We start from the raw sequence: 23,054 nt of genomic DNA on the forward strand, positions 1-23,054 counted from the left end.
TTTGTTTGTCTTTATTTTGTTCATATTATATGGGATAATTTGAGCAATTTATTGATAGTTTTGTGTCATTGATTGGGTTGTGTTGTACTACAATCAAGCAGCTGTGTTTTATTCACGTTTAAATGTGTCATTTGGACCTTGCTTTCATGATTGTAATAATGTTTTATTTGGACCCTTTTTTGAATGTGTGTGTAGGCCTACTCCAGGAAGATTAGCAACTGCTCTGACAGAAGCTAATGGCGATCTAATGAAGGCTAAACACACAAACAAAAAGGAAAATTTCACCTCCACTCATCTGATCAGAGAGAAAAGGGACCTATAGGCCTATATCTCACTTTGCTGCTAACCCCAGTTGCTGACCATCTATGGGTGCTTAGAGCGCCCCAGAGTGTCACTCGATTGTGTCCGCGGGCGTCCCCTGGCGGTGATCCCCGGTAGATCACCGGCGCCCTCATCGGTCTGACCGTCCCACCGCCGCCCTGAGCTGCTCTCACTCCGCTGCCCAAGTTCACAAACCGCTGGCTGAATAGAGAGTGTGGATAGGCTGTCCCCCCCCCCCCACCACCGTGTATGTGTGTGTCTTCTTAATGTTGTTTGGCTTCGAATGAACAGACCGACTTCAGATCAACTTTAGATCTTTTTTTTCAGTCCAGGACGGACTCAGACCTTTACACATTTTTCGGAACATTTGCCGGCTTTGTTTCTTCTCTATCCGGATTGATTTTTGTTGATGGCGCGGTCTAACCAAGATGGACACGGGTTGTCTGCCGGCTGGAGACTAGATAACAGCGTCACCTTTTAAATCTAAATGTAGACTATATTTCATTATCCGCTGTAACCCTATTATTTATCAGGTGGATGTAAGAGGACTGGGTCATTTCCACCCCAGAGGTCGCATCCTATAATGAACATTTTCCCACTGAAGTTTCGGTGAACTTTTCCCACGACTCGCCATGTCGGGAGTGGTCCGCACCCTGAGCCGCTGCCTGCTCCCGGCGGAGGCCAGCCGGGACCAGGGGAGCAGCAAGGAGGGGAGCCGGGAGAGGGACGCGGCGCAGGAGCGGGAGGCGCGGCGCAGGAGCCGGGAGATAGACGCGATGCTCGCCCGGGAGAGGAGAGCCGTTCGCCGGCTGGTGAAGATTCTCCTGCTCGGGGCCGGGGAGAGTGGAAAGTCCACATTCCTCAAACAGATGCGCATCATAAACGGACAACAGTTTGATAAAAAAGCACTTCTGGATTTCCGGGACACTATCTATGAGAATATACTGAAGGTAAGAATAGAAAATAAATAGCTCGGGGCCTTCAGGCAAACTTTAAAACCTTGAGTCCAAAGTTTAAACCACCACATTTATAATCAGTGTTGTCATCTCCTACTTTTGTCTTTTTGTTTAAAATGTATAGATTATTTTAGTTTGTTGAGAGCTCTCCTTAAGTAGCCTATAAAACCTGTCAAACCATGTTAAATAAGTAAAGTTAAACTCAAGGATGTGTGAGAAACTGACATTAGGAGACCAGAGCTGAAAGATTACTCGATTAATCAGTCTTTAGAGATATATTGAGTTGAAACGATTAATCAATTAATTGATTATTCATCGTCATTTCCTTTAAGGAAACATCACCAAAACAATCACTAGTAGCCTACCATCTTCTCATCTGCTTTTCCTAATCTTTTATGATGGGAAACTGAATGTATTTGATATACTTTGGACTCAAGCAGCAGTGGCTATGGGACATTTTGATAGACATTTTTCAGTATTTCTGACATTTTATACACCAAACGATTGTTGATTAATCAAGAAAATAATCAGCAGATTAATCAGTAGTAGAAATAATCCTTATTTGCAGCCTTAATATTGACATTTTCATCCCACAGTTGAGGCTCACACACACATATGGTACTTACGCAAACACTCAGAGGTTTGTTGACATAGTACATATTTTTATCCTGAAGTGTGTGTGTGTGTGTGTGTGTGTGTGTACGCGCTGTCCCTTTGTTTGCTGTCATGGCTGGGCCTCCTTCACCAGCTAACAATACCAGACTATTCCTGAGGGATGAGCACATCCGCCCTGAGTGCCACACAGCCTATAGACAAGGATGATAAGAGCCAGTTACTTCCACACAGCTGAGGCGGTATACAATACCCTCCCCTGAATACCAGCATACAGTGACGCCGCTGTCTCGGGCCACAGCATGAACAGGACCCCCTCCACCCACATACACACATTGCAACACCAGTTAACCTCCTGAAAAACACACAATGCATGATGTGTAGCAGGGCACGGGAGAGGCAAAAATTGCATGACTGGCGTCTTCTCCAATGCAGCATGATACTACATGCCTGTAATCCCGTGACCCACCCTGCGCTATTCATTGGCCCTCTATTTTATGAAACAACAAAAGACTAAAATTAAAAGTACTTGTTGTGTCCCACGACAGTCCAAAACCCAAAAGTATAAACAAGGAGAGAAAAGCAACAAACAGCAATCACATGGTCATTTCCATTACTGATTAAGTGGTTGATTAGTTTTTTGACTAATTGGTACTTCTTTGGACTATTAAAATATCTGAAAATAGTGAAAAGTGTCCATCACAATTTCCCAGTAAAGGCTTAAATAATACTACATTTACCATAAGGGAATAATTCCCAGTAATTCATGACACCATAAACTGACATGATTCCCTTTTTGTATTAAGTGGGATGTTACCTGATCAGTAGTGTGGCTCAGCCTCACTTGTCGGGTGTAGAGGACACCCTCCCTTCATGGGAACCTAATGAGAGAGAAAGAGAACAAAGCGTGAAGTTAAGGAGGGATAAAGCTGAAAGAGAACATATAGGTGTGTAGCACAATTAGGCTTATAAAAATAAATAACATAGAGGTGGAGTTCAGGTGTGGTCCTGCTCTTTTAATCTCAGTAATTATACCTCCAGTAACGGTTAAATCTCTGGGCTAATCCTTGTCAAAGTGGATTTACTTATTTCTCACAAATTAAAGTGAAACTCAAAAACAGCTGGTCCTAATGTAACCCTGTCACGCCTCATCAACAAGTGTAGGATTGCTGAACAACTCCAGTATCCACTTATTTAGCTGTACCTCTTGGATAGAACAGAACATAAACAACCACGATAACGAATCTGTATTTTTCATCCACTTTCTAAATTGAGCACATGATGGTTTGGAGTTTTTCATGAAGCAGTTTTTATTTGATTTCATCTCAGTTTCTCTGATTATCTTTCATTACTCGTTAACCAAGTGCTTTCCCATACACTAATCAATCAAGGGAGGTACAGTAATGCAAGTTGACAGGTTTTTGAAGTTAAAGTAGCTTTAAGGTTGGAAGAAATTGTCTTATTCCACACTGTTAGTTTCACATTATTTATACATGTACATACATTATACATTATGTATTAGCTTAGCCCATTGAATCCCCAAAACTCAGCATATTTGGCATCTTTGTAAACTTTTGGGTCACAACTAGAATATAAAATAAACTTCTGTGGGTTTCAGCACTGTTTGTACTCATTGAATTGTACGGATTGAAGAAGTTACTTACAGTAATGCTTGTTTGTTAAAGGGCAGGGGGAAGAGGCACTGGCTAACGGCCTTTAGCTGTATTTTGCCAGTTTTTGATGTCTACTGTACAGCGGGGAGTGGATTGTTGGGGCGCAGCAGATAGCCGGAGAAGGGCAGTGCAGCTGATGGGGCGGAAAACACGAATGCAGGAAGGGAGCTACTTAATTACACAATAGTGATAAATGAAACAGAGCTTCTTCTTTTTTTAAGGCCCAGCCAGATGCCACTGTAGATGACTGCTAATAATACCATTGACCACAGCATGACTGTGAGGAAACAAGTTCCATGTGGTGGGATACTACTGAGGGCCACTGAGACATAAGACCATTACCAAGAGCTGGTCTTTTGTCTCTTTAATTCTACGGCGTGGCTACGTACGTAGGTACGTGGAGAGACGACCCTACGCCGTAGCCTGAAGTGCACCTATCGAAAAATGGAATTACATGTCGCGGTGACGCACGTCGCTCAGCCGTGGCTTGGTAGTGTTGCATTTCCCCCTACTTATTTCCTGGTTCTTCTTCTCCATAAACAACATAAAATCAAGGAGAGGGTTAAGTTTTCCTGCTACAGATTTCCCACCGTGGTCAGAAAGCACAGGGGAGAGACTTTGTTTCTCTCACTATGACTCTCTCTCTCACATCTACTATATAACGCCCATGTATCTCTAAAGCAGCATATCCAGAAAGAGAAAAGAAGAACAAGGACAGTTTATGTTCTGTTTTTCTTTTCTTTTTTTTCCATCAGTCTGCAAGTTCAAGAGACATAATTATTAGGGAATGATGACAACCTGAATTCAAATATCTACTAAACACAAAGTGGGCATAATAATAGAATGACCAGCTCACATTACAGTATGGGAAGAGTAATTTGGTATTGTCCTCCAAATTTGGGCAAAAGAAGGCAGCATTTCTTGCTATCCATTTGGGGTCTTCGAAACAGGCCCGACCTGGTCAATATGTTATGGTTTTTCAAGATTTTTATGTGTGTGTGTGTGTGTGTGGCATGTTCACCTTTATTTGACAGTGTAGAGGTAGAGACTGGAAATAGGGGAAAGAGAAGGTTATGACATGCAACACAGGTCCCAAGACTGGAATTGAACCCGGTATGTTCCAACTTGTTATGGTTTTGATGTATTTGTTGTAGAAATGCAGACATGCTGAATTGAGACTAAGTAGATTAACATGCGGGCATACAGGAAGAGAGACAGGCAATGCTGTATGGGATTATGCCACAAGTACGCTGATTAGTATATTGGTAAGGTTCAAGTTGGCTTACAGACAGAAGAAAGTGGATGTGACTCAAAGCTCACTCACAGTGACTCTCCGCCAACATGCTGCTGTTCGATCTGCATGTCGTGTCAGATTACGGTTGCATGTGTGTCTTTGTGTTAAACACACACACACACACACATAGTAGCTGTATTAGTGATGACTTCTACAAACTGTCACGTCCTACTATATATATTTTTATGTTTTTGTACTTGCCTTTTTCACACCAACACCTCCTGTTGAACACCCATGTATCTTAGGAGTGGGTATCTCTCTTTGAACTTCCTTGTCTGAGATTTCTTCCAGATTTTTTTCCTTTAGAGGATGTGAGCTGGGTTGGCAGCTGTTCTTGTTGTAGGCCTGTAAAGCCCCATTGAATGCAATAGTAAGCTGTGTAAATAAACTTGAGTAGACTTGACTATTGCACAAGAGTTAGGTGGTCATGACTCATTGACACACACATATACTCACATCCCTTAACCCACTGTGACCTTTGAAACGCTTCGTAGTTCACTGATACTGTTTGCTGCCGATTCCTCTGTTGTTTCAATAAATAAATCAAGAAAACAGGCTTAAATAATACAGCAGATTCTGAACTTTAGGATGCTGGGAAATATGCTTCACATTGGAGTCAAAGATTAAGCCATTAAGATATAAGCAAAGAAAAAGATCTTATGAATAAACAAGCAACAAAATGGACTAAATAAATGACGTTAAAAATAATCACAAAATAGATTTAACCAAATTTATTGCCAAACACATCATGAAATGCTGAATTGGAACAATTAAAAGGAGTTGATTAAAAAAAGTGTAATAAAAATATATATATATAGAGAAAAGGAGACACAAATACAAAACATTGAGTCTCTGTGTGTTGGTTAGTTTGATCACTCAGCAGGAGACCTCCCACACAGATCAGTCTACATGGTTCTCTTCAGAAAACCACCAACAACCACACATGCATATGTTTGAATGTGTGTGTGTGTGTGTGTTGGACACATGCGCTGCACTGTTAAAGTTACTCCATGTTTACCAGTAACCCTAGACTCTGTGTTGACGTTCTTGCCAGGAAGCAGCACATGCAGTATGAGTCTTTTTTTCTCTCTATGTGGTCAGGAAATATTTGTACAAAAATGCTGACATTAGAAAAATGCAGCTGTTACACTACTTCACCACATTCAGGCTCATGTATTTGCACCGATTGTGTGTTTGTGCAGGGCATGCGCGTGCTGGTGGATGCCCGGGACAAGCTAGGCATCAGCTGGCAGAGCTGCGAGAACGAGAAGCAGGGCATGCTGGTGATGTCGTGGGAGGGACGCGTGGGCGGCTCGGGGGTCGAGCCCAGTGAGTTTCAGCTGTACGTGATGGCACTGAGTGCGCTCTGGGCAGACGCCGGCATACAGGAGGCCTACGCACGACGCTCTGAGTTCCAACTGGTGAGTAGATTAGCCATGTAACATACACTGGCCCCCTTTTATTTCCCCTGAAGTAGCTTCAAGTTTGTAAGTCAGTTTGTTCCAAGTCTTTGTTGAGGCTATATGATGTTTACACTGCTGCACTATTCCATCAAATGGAAATATTTGTGCATGTCTTGTGCATCAATTTTAAACACTTCCCCAAAATTCAGATTGACATATTCAGTATGTTTAGACATTCCAGGATCCTACAGTAGTTTTTCTAACAAAGCTCAGCAGGTTTGAACATGTTTGGCAGCACAGAGAGAGTTTTTCAATGATGGCTGCTTGTTAAGGATGGATTACTGTGACAGTTGAAAGATATACTTCCCTCAAAAATTGTCTTTTTTTGTATAATTCAGTCTCACATCCAGGAATGATAAATGACAAAACTTGCATTGACACTGATAACTAACAATACATCACACAATCCTTAAAAAAATCCTTACATTTCTCATGCAGCAGTCTGAGGCATCCGATCACTCTCCATAACACATCCCAAACTCATGAAATATTAAGCTCTTACTCTTCCCATTACTTTACATTATTACATTACATGTCATTTAGCTGACACTTTTATTTAAAGCGACTTACAATTGCTATATGTGCTATATGTCAGAGGCCACATGCCTCTGGAGCAACTAGGGGTTAAGTGTCTTGCTCAGGGACACATTGGTTGATGTATCGCTATGTGAATTGAACCCGGATCTCCAACACCAAATGCATGTGTAATATCCACTGCGCCATCACCACCCGTTAGGGTCTGCAATCAAAACCAGCCTTGAGTTTATTCACTGACCAGGAGTCATGATCAGTCATAGATTACTCACTGGCTGACCTGATGCTTCACATGTAATGTGTCTCAGTAGTCAAAGATCATCCGATGACTAATCGGGACTTATTCATCAGCGGGAAAATGTAATACAGGCTTTTCTTTGTCGATGTGGTGGCAACGTAGTAAAAAAAAGCCAACCTTTTTTCTTTAGAGCACGAATCACAACATCTGGGAACTGAATACAGCTCAGAATCTCTACTTACCTATCATCCCTCTGCATCATTTCTGTCTCACTCTACTGTGAGCTGTCAAATTGAGGAATAATGCCAAAAAATAGCCTTTAATAAAAAAACTTGCACTGTGTATGTTAACTGGTTTTTTTCCCCCCAGTTCCATAAATATTTCCATATCACTTCAGTGACATCAGCAGTCTAGAGTCGCAGATATCTGCACAGTAACTGATAAGCTAATAATTACTAACATGCTCAAAACTTCAGAGGAAGTTACTGGATAATATCAGAAATGTTTCTTACCTGTCAACTATAGAACGGAGTCACAGTGGAGGAGCACTGCACCGAGCAGTCTGTGGAAGTATTTATTGTTTTTCTGCGTAACTTACCTTACCCATGTTTTTGTGTTTGGAGACTTTCCATTTTATTTTTCTCTTGACTGGAAATGGAGTCAGTGAAGTGGAGCCCTGTGGAGTTTCATCTGCCACGCTACGCTGCACTGAACACAATCTGAAACGGCTCGTAGATTGCAGTGTAATTCTTTTACCTTTTAACCCTAATATATTAAACACACACTGATCACAACTAGTGGGTTGCACACATCACTGATCCTCTTTTTGCTGTATAACTTGTCACATTTAATAGATGGAAAATAAGGCAGTATTTTTTGTGTGAAAAAGCCACAAAGTATCTTTAAAGCAGGATTTGATAAAATGGCACCTATACTTACACAAATATCAGAGTGAGGTGCAGTACATTTTCAGGTTTGATGACTTGAAAACCTCAAAATCATCATCAAAAGACATCATAAGGTGATATGATTTTAATTTTAGTTATGCAGGACAACATTTAGGGCAATTTAATATTAGATAGGATGATTTTATTTGATGTCAGTTGGGTGGATGAGAGTAAGTAAGTAAGTAAAGTTTATTTATATAGCACTTATCACAGACAGAGTCACAAAGTGCTTCACAGGCCAGATAAATAAATACATTAAAACAAATTGATAATCATAAAAAGCACAATAAATCACTGTAAATCATAGTTAAATACAAAAGCATAAAATACATAGTGATGCAGTCAACAATGTGGCTAAACAAACGCCTGACTTAAAAGATGCGTCTTTAGTTGCTTTTTAAAGATATCAACAGAGGCCGCTTTCCATAAAGCTTGTCTATGCTGTACTGCCAATTTGTCTATGTACATGTATATGTACACATAGAGATTACTTAGGCCAATAAGACAAGCATATTTGACATTTAAATCTTAGCCTTAAAGCTGTTCTAATCAATATTTTGTGATGGATCAAATGACTATGTGACAAACCCACAGAGAATTATCGGCTCATTGTTATGGTTTTACAGTTCGTAATGTTTAGTGTTTTTGGTTCTTTTTGACCACTAGGCTCTAAAAACTCACTGCACACTGTCTGCCGAGCACCAAACAGTAGACAGACAAAGTAAGCAACTATGTGTTGTACATAGTGGAGCATTTAGCAGATAAAAAGTCAGATATTTCTCTCAGGAGTTGGTAGAAACCAAAAACAGATCTAAAAAAATACTTAAATATTGGCCAAAAACAGTACTCCAAATGATAATGTCAATGTTGAGTTTGCAGCTTGTTGCAATGTTTAAAGAAATATTGAAATCCATCTACGTCTAGAACCAAACAAACAGAGACTTGTTTAAAGCTGCTACTTACTGTAGTTTAAAGATCAATTCGTGAACAACAGAGCAGCTGGAGAACCACTTGGTTTTACAACTAACTCTATAAGTGTCTGCAAATATGCGGCGAAGGGCCAGACAGACAGACTGCTAATGACACATAATGTTTCAACAGAATGTCATGAATGATCATTAACCATATTGTCAACATAGCGAACGTCTCAGTGCGTCGGCGTCACCAGCTGGTCTTGTTGTTAATGCAGTTTGTATTGGCCATAGCAGCTAGTTTACTTTGTACTGTTTTGAAGTGACGCAGCTGCTCTATTTTCTGTTCAGAGCTGTAACGGTTGACCTTTTACATTGTTACACATTTATCAGTGACAACACTATCTGGAGTCAGACAGAAGCCACTTCCGTCTCCGTCTCACTTAACATACTGTAAGTGTGTGTGAGATGTCAGTGCACAGCTTTGAGTCAGACTGCCTTGTCTTATCTGGAGTCGCCGTATGATAAAGCCAGTGCTGTAAAGCTGCACTGGCTGCTCGCAGACACTGTTCAGGCTTAATTGATAAGGCTGGTGATATTCTGTATTTGTCTTACTGTCAACATTTCATGAAAAGACTAAAACCAACAAGAGACTGAACAATTATTGTCAAGTATTATAGTCTATGTATCAAAAGCCTGATATATCTTATTCCTATGTGCTATAGATCTCCATTATTGTCCAAAAACTATTAAAAACACATCAATGAGCCACACTGTTGCACTGGGTGACATTCGCCATAGACGTTTATTTTGAGTCAATTCCAAATACAACATCCTGCTGTATTTAAGGAACATGTTTGTCTTTTTCAACCTGGGTCTTGTTTTCTAAATTATGGCATTATTGACTAGCGAGTCATGCTAATTATGCTCTCACCACCTCTGTTGTAGCAGCAAAACAAGGGAATATCATGATAAGCAGCAGCTCCTAACCAGCTGTTGCACTTAAAGGTCCCATGACATGGTGCTCTTTGGATGCTTTTATATAGACCTTAGTGGTCCCCTAATACTGTATCTGAAGTCTCTTTCCCGAAATTCAGCCTTGGTGCTGAATTACAGCCACTAGAGCCAGTCCCACGATGAGCTTTCCTTAGGATGTGCCATTTTTGTGTCTGTATTGAGGAGGAGAGAGGGGGGGCAAGGTGGAGGGTGGGGGTGTGGTCTTGACCAACTGCCACTTTGCTCGTTTGAAAGTCATGATGTCTCTCTCTCATGGGTGGGCCAAATTCTCTGGGTGGGCAAAGCAGAGAAAGGGGAGGTAACCTTGCTCCTTATGACCTCATAAGAAGAAGATTCCAGATCGGCCCATCTGAGCTTTCATTTTCTCAAAGGCAGAGCAGGATACCCAGGGCTCGGTTTACACCTATCACCATTTCTAGCCACTGGGGGACCATAGGCAGGCTGGGGGAACTCATATTAATGTTAAAAAATCTCATAAAGTGAAATTATCATGCCATTGGACCTTTAAAGGACAAATCCGGCGCAAAATGAACCTAGGGGTTAATAACACATGTGTACTGAGTTGACCGTTCTCTGGGATCTGTTTTCACTTTTCGCTAATCGAATGTGACCAGTTTTATCGCAAACCGCTAATTAGCTTATAACGCTAGTCGTCGGGGCACGGCTAAAGTAAAAAGAAATCACTATTTCTATACCACTAACAAGGCTCAAAATAGCACCACACTTCCACGGTAGCATAACGAGGGTCCCTACATGTAAACCGAAGCATTGAGAACTACACTGTAAGTGTACAGACAGTTTATTAAAAAGATAGTTAAGAAAGACTGTACCGTTCACGTATACAGGCGGGCGCCATCTTGGGAAAACAGTCACGACCAGCAGAACGACGAACGCCGCGCTTGAGCTATGTTAATGGTTACTGGTTGCACGGCGTTCGTTGTTCCACTGGTCGTGACTGTGTGGTGCTATTTTGAGCCTTGTTAGGTTGTAGGGCGAGGCAAGGCAACTTTATTTCTACAGCATATTTCAGCAACAAGGCAATTCAAAGTGCTTTACATAAAACATTAAAAAGCAATTAAAAAAGGTCATGAAAATAACCTCTATTCTTACAGTTACAGTGCAGTGTAAGAAATTAATTATTATTTGATTTAATAGGTTGTAGGGACAGGTTTGGGAGGGGAGAGGGAGGTGTTTTATTTTGTGTGGTGTGTAAAATGTTCTAAATAAATAACAAAATGTTCTAAGTAAATACGATAAATAGGTTTGGAATTATTTTTACAACTGAAATAAATTTTTTGTTATTACAGGGGGAAAGTACCGGAAAAAAATGTGAACGGTACCCAACCCTACCTGCCACTTTTAAATCATTGTGTGGCAGCATTTTTGATTCCCAGTGGAAACGCAGGCAGTTATTAGGTCTGAAGAGGCTAGTTATACAGGAGAGAAGCCATTTGAGTTTCATTTTGTGACTTTCGATTGAATAAAAGACCAGTCATATATTTCGTCGTTGAAGTTTTCTTTAAAATAGTGTTAAAGTCTCGTCTCGTTCTCGTGAACCCAATCTCGTGTATCGTCTCGTCTCGTGAGCTGAGTGTCTCGTCACACCCCTAGTAGGATCAAATGTGATTGGGGAGTGTCACAGACAGGGTAGGGGAACTTGAAAGTATTGAGACATGCTAACGCATTGTTGGCATGGTCTTCTCGTGGGATTTGTTTACGATAAGCGAAATATAGAATACCTGCTACCTTATCTTTTTCAAAGAAAGACAAACCAGAATGTCTACTGTGGAGTAAATGTGCTGAGTTAGATTCTTTCCACCTCCCCCCTTCTCTCCACTCTCTGAGAGGTTTTCCCGGGGATACCACAGTCAGCTTTTCCCAGGCACGGCTGGAGCTGAGCCACAGGCTTACGGGGAGAGGGAGGAAAGAGAGAGGGAGGAAAGAAAGAGAGAGGAAAGAGAGAGAGAGAGAGAGAGAGAGAGAGAGAGTCTAATGAGAGGAAGAAATAGAGGGAGTGGAAAGTCGAGAAGAGCAGTGAAGGAGAAGTGGAGATAGTGAGAGAAAAACAAGACGAACGCACATGCAAGGATTTTGTTTACTTGTTCTGTGTTCCCACCACACCCAGATAACACACAGTTTGATATAGGACATAAACACAGAAACCTCTTCTGCTTGACAAAAAAACAAGGCTGTATATCACACTGTGACGGTAAACTGTTGCTGTTGTCTCCAGCAGCACAGACATCCTAAGTAAAGGAGGTTTGAGTTAAGAGTGTATCGTATAGTGTATAGGGAACTTTGAAGCCCCACAAAGATGAAAATAGGCTATAAATGCTGAAACACATGCATGCACACACATACACTCACACTCCATATGGTAGACTAGGCTATATGGGATTTGAACCTGGAAGTCTATGCTGCTGCTGTACTTCATCATGAGTTAACATTGTCTCTGTTACGTACAATATGTAACTTCCTCTACAAGTGTTTACAGAATAGAAAAATCTTTTTCTGTGTATCCCCACATCTGGGTTTGGGTGTTGTGTTTCCCATTCTACCGTTCTTTTCTAGCATCCTCATGTGTGTGAGTGTGTAATTATGGGTGTAATGGACTGAACATTGTTCCCATAACAACCAAATATGAAATATCATATTATTAAGAAACATTGAATTTGAAAGGATATTTCTGGTTTTGTTAGATCTTGAGTCTCATTTTCATAGTTTTTGCCATAATTTCTATCGGTTTTGACAACAATGTTCTCTGGCAACACAACATCAGCAGAACAAAGTGCATCTGGTGAAGAAACACATGGAGTTTTTGCCAGATGATCTAAACCAGTATACAAACTGTGTGCATGCAGCAAGCACAGTAGGTCAAAGTTGAACCAGGAGGTCTGTCTGTAAACTGATAGATGTTTACAACAGACAGTTTGAGTCATAACTTTAACATTCCTCTATTTTCTCTTCTCTTAAACAGGAAGTGAGATTTGTTAGACTTTTTTGAGGATTGCAGACGTGCACATGCTATCAGAATCCGAACCACAGGGTACAGTACGCTCAGCACTTTGGATAATTTACCAAACAAAAACATTTGCTTCTGATAAATTCAATTTGAATGTTGGACTGTTGGTTGGACAAAACAAGCAATTTGAAGACATCACCTTAGACTCTCGGTTATTTTGAAGGGCATTTGTCACTATTTTCTAACATTTTAAGTCTAAATGATTGATCAGATTAATCGATAATGAAAAGAGTTAATAGTTAATATATATAATACAATGTGACAGAACTGCAGCGGTCAAACATTGTGTCACACCCAGTCACAAACACAAAATGGCATACATATACTGTACCTGTGGCCACACACACACACACACACACACACACACACACACACACACACACACACACACACACACACACACACACACACACACACACACACACACACTGCAGAATGTGAGCTTATTCAGGTCTTTGCTGTAATAAAGCCCTTAATCTGTCCATACAAGCCATGAATGGAGACATTCCTCCAGCCTTACTCAATCACACACTCTCACACACTCTCTCACACACACTGTCTCACACACTCTCTCTCTCTCTCTCACACACACACACACACACACACACACACACACACACACACACACACACACACACACACACACACACATATACCTATATTTGTTATGTAATCTGCGATTCACAGGACTACAACTCAGCCTTGGCCTAATAAAATAAATTTATTTTCATATTTAGTTTGATGCATCCGCTGCATGAGGCTGGTTCATATCTGCTGATTGAATGAACTCTGCTGAGTTAAAGTGTCTGTTGAAATGATCTTTGTTTGTGTGTATGTGTGTGTGTGTGTGTGTGTGCGTGCGTGCATGCTCACGTGTGTGTCTGTGTCTCTGTCTGGGTTTGCGTATCCCTTCATCTCCGGGAATTCCCCTCTCCCTGCTTTTCCCTCCGACCAGTCCCTCCTCTTGTTCACGTCCAGCTGAACCAATCAGAGTCCCCCGGCTTTGTGTTTCCTATTGCTGTGACACTGTGGGTCAGCGGCGGGGGTCACAGGGTCACATCTCACCCGTATGGGGGTCGCTTTTCCTGGTTGTTATGCGACATGTCAGGCATAGACAGAGATTGTAATTTAACAGCCACATGAAGAGTTTGTACTGATTCTGTTCAATCCGTGTGACAGAAACAAATCTGCAAAGTTTGGTTTTTAAAGAGGAATAATGGTTTAATTGTAGTTTGGCCTAAGTGTGAGTGTGTGTGTGTGTGTGTTGTGTGTTTGTGATGTGCTAAAAAGACTTTGTAACTGGGTTCTGTCTGATTCGCTAATCCCTCCCTCCCCCATGTCTCTCCCCACTGTTTTCACACACACAGCTGTTTCCTGTTGAATGTGTGTGTGTCTAAGAGAGAGAGAGAGAGAGAGAGAGAGAAAGAGAGAGAGAGAGAGAGAGAGAGAGAGAGGGAAGAGAGAGATTCAGTTTTAAACATATAAAGAATTGTAAAACTAATGTTGCCCATTAGTGTTAGCCGTCAGTGTTAGCCCATTTACTATAAACCACACACACACACTTAACATCACAGAAAAACATTTTGCAAATCATGCGGCTGTGCTTTAGACAACTGACTGTACCTTTGCTGTTTGTTTCAGGCGTCCACTGGTCTCCATTAATTTTTGAACAGTATGAAAATCAATTAGCTCAACGACAGAAAACCAGTGATAGAAAAGATTGCGGACTTGATTTTCACTGTGATGCGACTACACAACTCAAGTTTCAAGAATCTGCTAATTGATATTCAACTGCTGCCTGAAAAATCTAAATTGTACAGCGTCAATTCAAAAATAATGACTATTTATGATTTATAGGTATTTGCTGGTGTGTTCCACCAAATAAAAAAAGATTATTGTAAACATGTTTGATTTTTATGACTAGAATCAGGACTGTCTTTATCGTGTCCTAGAAGTAAAGTTCTTGTAAAGTCACAAAAATTTCAGTGGCTGCCTTGTGAGGCAACTTAAATTATGGTATACCTCATCCAGTGTGTTGTACACTTCTCGTTCAATATGTGCTAGTTTCTGATTTACAAGACTTGAAATAATCTGTATACGTTGGTGGAAATATTTGTTATAGTGTGGGATGTCTAGTCTTTGTGGGTTTCACAACTACTTAACAGGGGTACCAGAACAAAACATTGATGTATTATTACCTTATAAAAGTTGAGAACAGTTGCCTATTTACACATCAAGCAGACACGGAGCAACACTAGCGTTCCTTTGGAGTCATGTTTCTGCCCACTCGATTCGTTTATGTCAAATATTCACTCTGCTTTTACTTTAATGCTTTTACACTCTGCACCAAGTCCTGAGGGGAATGTCTGGCCCTTTAGCTACTAAATGCTCCACTATGTAGACCAGCTTGACATGCAGGGTACGGCGGTAGCTCTTTTTCATTAAAACAAACGCCGCTGCTGGAAAAAAGCTTGATGAAAGTTTGTGGGCCAGAAAAACTAAATAATGTACTAAAAGACAGAAAATGCTCTGTAGATCTGAGGGGAGCTACAGAGTTGGGTCTGAGTTAGTAACTACAGGAGACCCCTTTTGAAATTACTTATAGCCAATTGATCCATTATTAATATAGAAATATTGATTAGTGCAGCTTTAATGTCAGTTTAAAAGACTTTGTAGTTATTTGTGGCAATGCGAACAAGCACAATAAATGTGATTATAAGACAACACACTGATAAAACCATGGGTCATATAACACAATGATCCAGTTATAATCCAGTTATGTCACTTGAGTCAATTTAGATCACAATTCTTTTGCTGTGGGTCAAGCCTGTGCATAAGACTAGCTTCACAAGTAGAATGTTACAAAAAATTATAATGAGACTGATATGATTATGGTTGGTCACATTGTTTCTGTCCTTTGTAGCTGATTGGGGAGAAGGCATCGATTGATGTATTACTAAATGTAATGTAATAACCACAGTATGACAGCTTCCATGGAATGTGAATTAAATAAGGAAGAAATACAAGAAATGAAAGTGTTCTAAAAATCAGATCAAGTACTTTAATTTGATTATTTGGGTCCCTTAAGTTGGGTGGATTACTCTATAATGAGGCTCTTGGGCCAGATGTTAGTCAGTTAGGTAGGCCACTTGGGTGGCACACCAAAACCAAAATCAATAACTGAATTTCAGGAATTCTATTATGCGCTTGTAGTATATAGGCTAGTTGAAAACTTGCCAATATGAAAGTTAAGGAACCGGAAAATAAAGTGCGACCGAATGGCATGCTGATATACTTTGGTTTCTTATTTTACAGTTAATGTTACTAATTGTCTCATGTGCACAGACTAAAACCGGTACAGTTAACATTTTGAGTTCCACATGTATCTATGGCGATTCATTGTTTTTCAAATAGGCTACTTGTCCTCAAATAGTGGCCGGGTAAGGTCAGTTGGTAGAGCAGGCGCACATATACAGAGGTTTACTCCTCGACGCAGTGGTTGGACTCCGACCTGCGGCCCTTTGCTGCATGTCATTCCCATTCTCTCTCCCCTTTCATTTCTTATCTGTCCTGTGGAATTAAAGGCCTTAAATAATAATAATGCCCCAAAAATAATCTTAAAAAAGACAAATATGCATTATGCATATGCAACTTGTGATATTTAACTGACCTAAACCTCACAAGTGGGACTAACAACTCTCCACAATTACACCATGAACTACAACGGGAATGTTACTCTATCAGCTACACATACGAGATGGATAAAAGCTGCCACTAAATACAAATTTGCTGGTATATTGCTACACAAACAGCTGGTAAACGTAGACGTTACTGAATAAATTGCCAAAAGTAACTAATATCTTTACAATACAAATATCTTGCTGGTGGTCATGGATGCACACAAACATCAACTGAAACAATGGGTTAAACCTCACTGTCCATACTTCCTCATGTTACTTATGCCTTTGGCACAGACTCAGCTGCATTTTGTCTGTAGTTGATTTTTTTCTTTTTTTCCCTCCTGCAGAGTGAGTCGGTCAAATACTTCCTGGATAACTTGGATCGTATTGGTCAACTGGTGAGTCACAGCGACTCATTAAATCTCAAGTGGACTTTGTATTTCTTCACCTCTTTGAACTTGTGAGAAAATGTGGTATCTCTCTTTTTCAGAACTTTATCCCAAGCAAGCAGGACATTTTGTTTGCGAGGAAGGCAACGAAAGGCATAGTCGAGCACGACTTTGTCATCAAAAAGATTCCTTTCAAAATGGTGGACGTCGGAGGGCAGAGGTCCCAGAGGCAGAAGTGGTTTCAGTGTTTCGACGGGATCACATCGATACTCTTCATGGTTTCATCGTCAGAGTACGATCAGGTAACCCATTTCTGACCATGTAACGCTGATGTTGGTAAGAGGTTAGTCAGTCTGATCATTATTCCCTTGACTTTTAGAAATACAAAATTGAAAAGAAACATCAGAGAGACACAACATTTGAGATTTACACAAAGGTCTCTTTGTGGTAGGCTGAGGAAACTTGATTGTTCCCTCAGACGTGGCTCCGGTTTAAATCAACAGTCATATGATGATGACTGAATCCCTAATTGGTGCTCAGATAAAACCTGAAAAAAAAAAACCCCAAAGGATAATTGTGTGTGTGTGATTCCAGGTCTTGATGGAGGATCGGAGGACAAACCGTTTGGTGGAGAGCATGAATATATTTGAGACGATCGTCAACAACAAGCTCTTCCTCAACGTGTCCATCATCCTCTTCCTCAACAAAACAGACCTGCTGGTGGAAAAGATTTGCACGGTGGACATCCGCAAGAACTTTCCAGAGTTCAGAGGAGACCACCGCAGGCTAGAGGACGTACAGGTACACACACACACACACACACACACACACACACACACACACACACACACACACACACACACACACACACACACACACACACACACACACACACACACACACACACACAAGCTCTCAATGAGTGTGTTCACATGCACACAATAAATCAAGATAATCCAAACAAAGACAGCAAGTGTTGGGTGCTCAACCTGAAAAATACAAATAAAAAGTAGTGCACCATTGAAGCACTCAACCTCTATAACCAATCCCTCTTTGGGAAAGATATTTTTCAAGGCCAATGGAGAGAAAGGAAGATGGTGGGCCAAGATGTTTTTGATTGACAGGCTCAACACTCAACGCTCTCCTTAGTTAAACCTTTCTCATAATGATATTTGAATCTTGATGCACAATACTGTACAGCTGTTGTATTCTTGTATTCATGTTCTCTATACTAGATTATACACTGCTATAGCCGGGACACACTTAGCCGATTATCGGCCGTTAGACAGTCTGGCGAGGTCAGTGACGTGAATCTGTTCGGTGTGTCCCGTGCCGTCGTCAGTCTGGTCAGTCAGTCTCATTTTGGCCGACCTGACATGTTCAGTCGCCGGCAGGGCAGTCGGGACCCGGAAATGGGGAGCGGAATGAGGTGACTATAGTCTCTCAAAATCTGACGAAAATCTTTTAAACTGACCTTTGTTGAGCTGAAATGAAGACAGATTCAGCAATTGCAAGGCCTATTTCTCTCTTAAAATGTTCTCAGAAACATGTTTCAGTGAACTATTTTAGAGAGATCGTATTCTAAACGGCCGCCATGACAGTCTGACTTTGAATTTCCGGAGAAAACAAACCCATGTGACGCGTTCGTCCAATCAGCTGCCGGTTTTCATTTCCTGGGCAACAATACAGATTAGCGCCGCCTGCTGTTATAGAGATGTATTACCTCCCGTCTCGTCTCGTCTTTTTGGTGTGTTCTGTGGCAGTTTTTGGACCAACACGGGGAGACTGATCATTTCGACTGGCTTTTCTGTCAACGGTTGGCCGTCTTGTCAGTGTGTAAGCAGCTTTAGAGTCACTAAGCCTGACTCTCTGTTTTCTGTCCCTTTATGTGCCCCTTGTGGCTGTCTGAGAGTTTACACACCTGGTCCGTTGTACACACCTGTGTTGAATTAGTCATTGCCTTGATTGTCTTGTATATAAGTGACTTGCAGTTAACGCTACTTTAAAAAACTTTACATGCACCATACTTTAGTTACCTTTCACTGTAAATATGCGTATACACTTAGCAGGTCATTACATTGCTTCCACTTCTTACTGATTCTTAATGTAGTAGTGATACGATACGAGGCTTCCTGACTTTTATAGGGAGTGCGTTTAAGAAGGGTTGACAGTGCAGTGAGAGGAGGAATGACAGACTCTGAATTGAGGGAGCGCACAGCTTTTCCTGTCAACGCAAATGGGTCTGAATTTGACAAATATTCCAATGTTCAGCTCTATAAACTTACTTGGATGTTATTGGATGTATTTGGATGGAACTATTCTGAATATGAGGATGTATTGCTACTTTTAAACAATCTTTTCACCTTTCATCCTGCTGCCCCACAGTGATCCCTTCTCTGTCTAAAGTGTTTGCCATGCTCATGCGCACATGTAGAAAACCAGATTATAAACCTGGTTATCAGGCCAAGACAAGACATCGACTCTCTCGTATAAGAGAGAGTCGAAGATATAAGTTTAAGAAATCAGCTTACAGTAGAAAGCTGACTGTAACCTGGTTACTTAAGTGTCCATGCTCTGCTTCTTCCAGGCATTCCTGGTGCAGTCGTTCAGCCGTAAGAGGAGAAACCGTGGGAAGCCACTCTTCCACCACTTCACCACTGCAGTAGACACAGAGAATATCCGCTTTGTCTTTCACGCCGTCAAGGACACCATCCTGCAGGAAAACCTCAAAGATATCATGCTGCAGTGACCTTCACGCTGCAGACGACGACGTCTCTGACTGTAAACTGTGAAACCAGCCATGAATCCATGCCTGGAGGACACTACTGCCCACGAGTGCATATTAACACTGACCTGTGGAGCAGTACGTGGACTTTACTGAACTCTGAACCTGTGGAGCCCTGATGTGACTCTGGACACGTTGGCCTACATCGGCCCCTGTGGAACCTGTGAGGATCGCAGAGGACTAGACCCTGCATTTAACCTGTGTAAATGTGTGTACGCTGGAAAGACAGTTGCCTTCTTGTAGCTCTGTGTTCTCGCCTTCATAAACAGGTGAGAAATTGTTTTTAAAAAAGAAGAAGAAAAAAAATAGAGAAAAGCACCAACTACATGACATGAGCACTGAAAGTGATTTTTCTCAGATGTATATATATATATATATATATGACAACCCTGACACTAAACAAAAGTCAGCTGGCTGCCAGCTGAAATGAAAGGGAGAGAGAGAGAGGAAAGACAGAAAGATTTTAGAGAGAAAGTTTAGAGCTGAAGAATGCCTCATCCTAATGTACACGTGACAGAGGGAGAGGGAGAGGGTGAGGGTTTGGGCTCATACTGGTCATATGCCGTGTTACGTGATAAGGTTGCACAAGTGTTCCTGTCAATGAACTTTAACAGAGGAAAGAGACGAGTCTCTCTTGTGCTCCCTGTTTTCTCCAGTGCTTCCTTTTCTCTCTATCTTTACCTCTCCTTCCCTGCTTGTGTTTATTCTCCTGCTCTCGCCATCATACAAGAGAACAGCTGCAGATAGCAAGTCTTATCCCTCTTATCCCATAACTCTCCTCTCCGGCACAATAGATAGATTGTTCGTCTCCTCCCTCTCCAGCAGAAACAGTAGACGGTCAAATTAGAGTCTCTTAGTTTAAAGACACACAGCTCCTGGTCTTGCATGAATTATGGTTCATCTCTATCCCTATGCTTTTCTACTATTTCCCACCAACTTCCCAGGAGAAGTACCACAATAGCCTAGACTCAACTATAATAAGCATCCCCTTTACAAGAAGTCTTTCATATGCGGTTACACTACTCACTCCTTTGTCCTGTGAACGTGAAAGTAACATCAGAGGATGACAGGGTTGAACTGTAAATGACCTTATTCCCATGTTGCCGGCGGCCATTTTGGACTTCTGTAGCAGTCAGGGTGGGAAGTCCTAGAAGATTGGCACAAAACAAGTGAAACAAACCAGATTGAACATAAACAATTATATATACTCTTATATATGATACACAATGAGTTTCTTTCCTCCACTGAGTCTGGTTTATATTTTTTTTATCAGGACAGGAGTCTATTATCACACTAATAGCAAGTTAATACCATAGTAACACTTTGTCATCCATTTTTATGAAGTTTGTTTTATAGTCAGTTAAACCATTGGTTAGGTCTAGTGCTGCAACAGTTAGTTGATTAATCGATTGACACAGAAGTCAAATGTCTATCAATTGCTTTTATTGCTGGTTCCAGCTTCTCAAATGTGACGGTTTGCTATTATTTGCTGTGTTATATCATTGTGAATTGAATGTGTTTGAATTTCGGACTGTTTGTTGGGCAAAGCAAGTAATTTAAAGACTTAGAGACTAAGAAATTGTGTACACTATTTTCTGGCATTTTGAAGCTGCACTAGTAAATATGTTTGGATGGAGAGAAAAAAATGACTGTCTTTATTGTGAAAGTGGTCGTTCGTAGTGATGAACCCACAGGGAATTATTACTACTTATCCCCTCAGCTGTACAGCGCATTTCAGCTCATTGTTTTGGTGTTATGGCCAGCAACTTGGTTCACTCAAACCGCTGGCAGCTGCTTTCAGCAAAAACGCTCTAATAAACCCTTCACTCTACCTGCCCAGCAACAAACAGCAGACAGACACAGTTATCAGTCATCTGGTGAGCATAGTGGAGCGTTTAGCAGCTAAAGAGTTCAAATCAATGTTGCGACGGTGGTTCACAACTAGTTCAATCAACCCAGGGTTTCCCAATCCAGCACCGCGCGCGTTCGCATAAAAGGCGGTGTTTGCACATCGTGACCAATCGCAAACATCTACCAGAGCCGCTTATTTTACATAAGAGGAGCAAACTATAATAATACTACATAAATATGAAGAACACAGACATGATTTTACAGGCAAAACGCAATACAGTCGCTGCCTCCTAAATCAGGAAGGAAAGCTGGCAAAAAAACCTGATGCTTTAAATCACAACGCTTATCAATATCACTTCCATCAGTCAGGCACAAGATCTGACCATAATTACACTTTTGCTTTCCATAAACTGTCATTGCTTTAGCCTATTATTTCAGTTGCAACCCCGGCAGTGGTAAGCGATCGTATGAGCAAATAAAAAATATAAAAACACAATTCAAACCGATGTGTGCGCATTGGCAACGCACGGCTCAAGAAGCCGACAAATAGCCTATATGTAATTCCCTCCACTTAAAATCTATATCTTTCATAAAAATACCCATCGGGGAATGTTAACGGGGTTGTCGGTCTCTAAATGTTTAAACTTTTCTGAGCACACCTCTTTCTCTCCGCGCACCTAGCTCCACCTGATCTTCTAAGAACGGTGACGCCATTATTAATCGAGTATTGATTGGTCAGTAGGTGGTGCTTTTACACCGGTTGATCTTTAATCTCCAACATAACCTGCTCCTGACCAGGCTATGTGTATAAGTTACCACGGCGATTTAACCAACAAGTGATCCACCGCCGTGATACACAAAACCCTGGGTTGAACCTGAAGTTACCTCGTTAACGCCAAATCTTGCTTCGTAGTACAGGCGTCAAAGTGGCCAAAAAACAATAACCAAGAGGTTAATCAGTAACGAAAATAATCACTAGTTGCAGCCCTATTTCACCACTGAGAGTTAGCTGGTAATGTAGCATAAAAAGATGTTACTATTGTTTATTATATCTTGCGCACTGATTTATATATAATGTTGGTTAAAGTGTTGACCAGAACTCTGTCTGAGATGTCCTGTTATGGGATTAATGGATACCTGACAGCGAACCAGAAACACGTATCTTCGAAATCTTTCAACCCATATCCTTGTTTGGATTGTTTCAAATCATTGTCTTTCTAACATGTTTTCAAGTGGAGAATCTATTAAATGAAAATGTTGATTTGATTCCCAACATTTGCATGGTTTGGTACGCAGCAGTAGGAAACAGCTGGGCTGCTCCCACCCTGAGTATTAAGTCCAAATGGCCTTGAGGGAAATGA

At 41.1% G+C, this 23,054-nt stretch overlaps 1 protein-coding gene across 2 annotated transcripts; it reads left to right on the forward strand.

Moving 5' to 3' along the window:
* The first annotated feature begins 530 nt into the window (after positions 1-530).
* gna12a (guanine nucleotide binding protein (G protein) alpha 12a) lies at positions 531-21,959 on the forward strand. 2 transcript variants are annotated; one of them, XM_039800477.1, is made up of 6 exons: positions 531-1,271; positions 6,059-6,277; positions 17,016-17,066; positions 17,159-17,359; positions 17,652-17,858; positions 19,645-21,959. In XM_039800477.1, exons 1-6 carry the CDS (start codon positions 954-956, stop codon positions 19,804-19,806), a joined length of 1,158 nt encoding a protein of 385 aa, XP_039656411.1. In that variant the 5' UTR covers positions 531-953; the 3' UTR covers positions 19,807-21,959. The 2 variants fall into 2 exon arrangements, with proteins under 2 accessions (XP_039656411.1, XP_039656418.1); XM_039800484.1 differs by lacking the exon at positions 6,059-6,277.
* The last annotated feature ends 1,095 nt before the right edge of the window (positions 21,960-23,054 follow it).

The sequence above is a fragment of the Perca fluviatilis genome, chromosome 1 (genome assembly GCF_010015445.1).
Source record: "Perca fluviatilis chromosome 1, GENO_Pfluv_1.0, whole genome shotgun sequence".
NCBI lineage: Eukaryota > Metazoa > Chordata > Actinopteri > Perciformes > Percidae > Perca > Perca fluviatilis.

What these genes read in the sequence shown, in the direction of transcription:
- gna12a (XM_039800477.1), top strand. Translation starts at nt 954, where the DNA reads ATGTCGGGAGTGGTCCGCACCCTGAGCCGCTGCCTGCTCCCGGCGGAG. An exon ending in GACGCTCTGAGTTCCAACTG is followed by an intron (nt 6,278 to 17,015) that starts GTGAGTAGATTA and finishes TCCCTCCTGCAG; the next exon opens with AGTGAGTCGGTCAAATACTT. An exon ending in TGGATCGTATTGGTCAACTG is followed by an intron (nt 17,067 to 17,158) that starts GTGAGTCACAGC and finishes TCTCTTTTTCAG; the next exon opens with AACTTTATCCCAAGCAAGCA.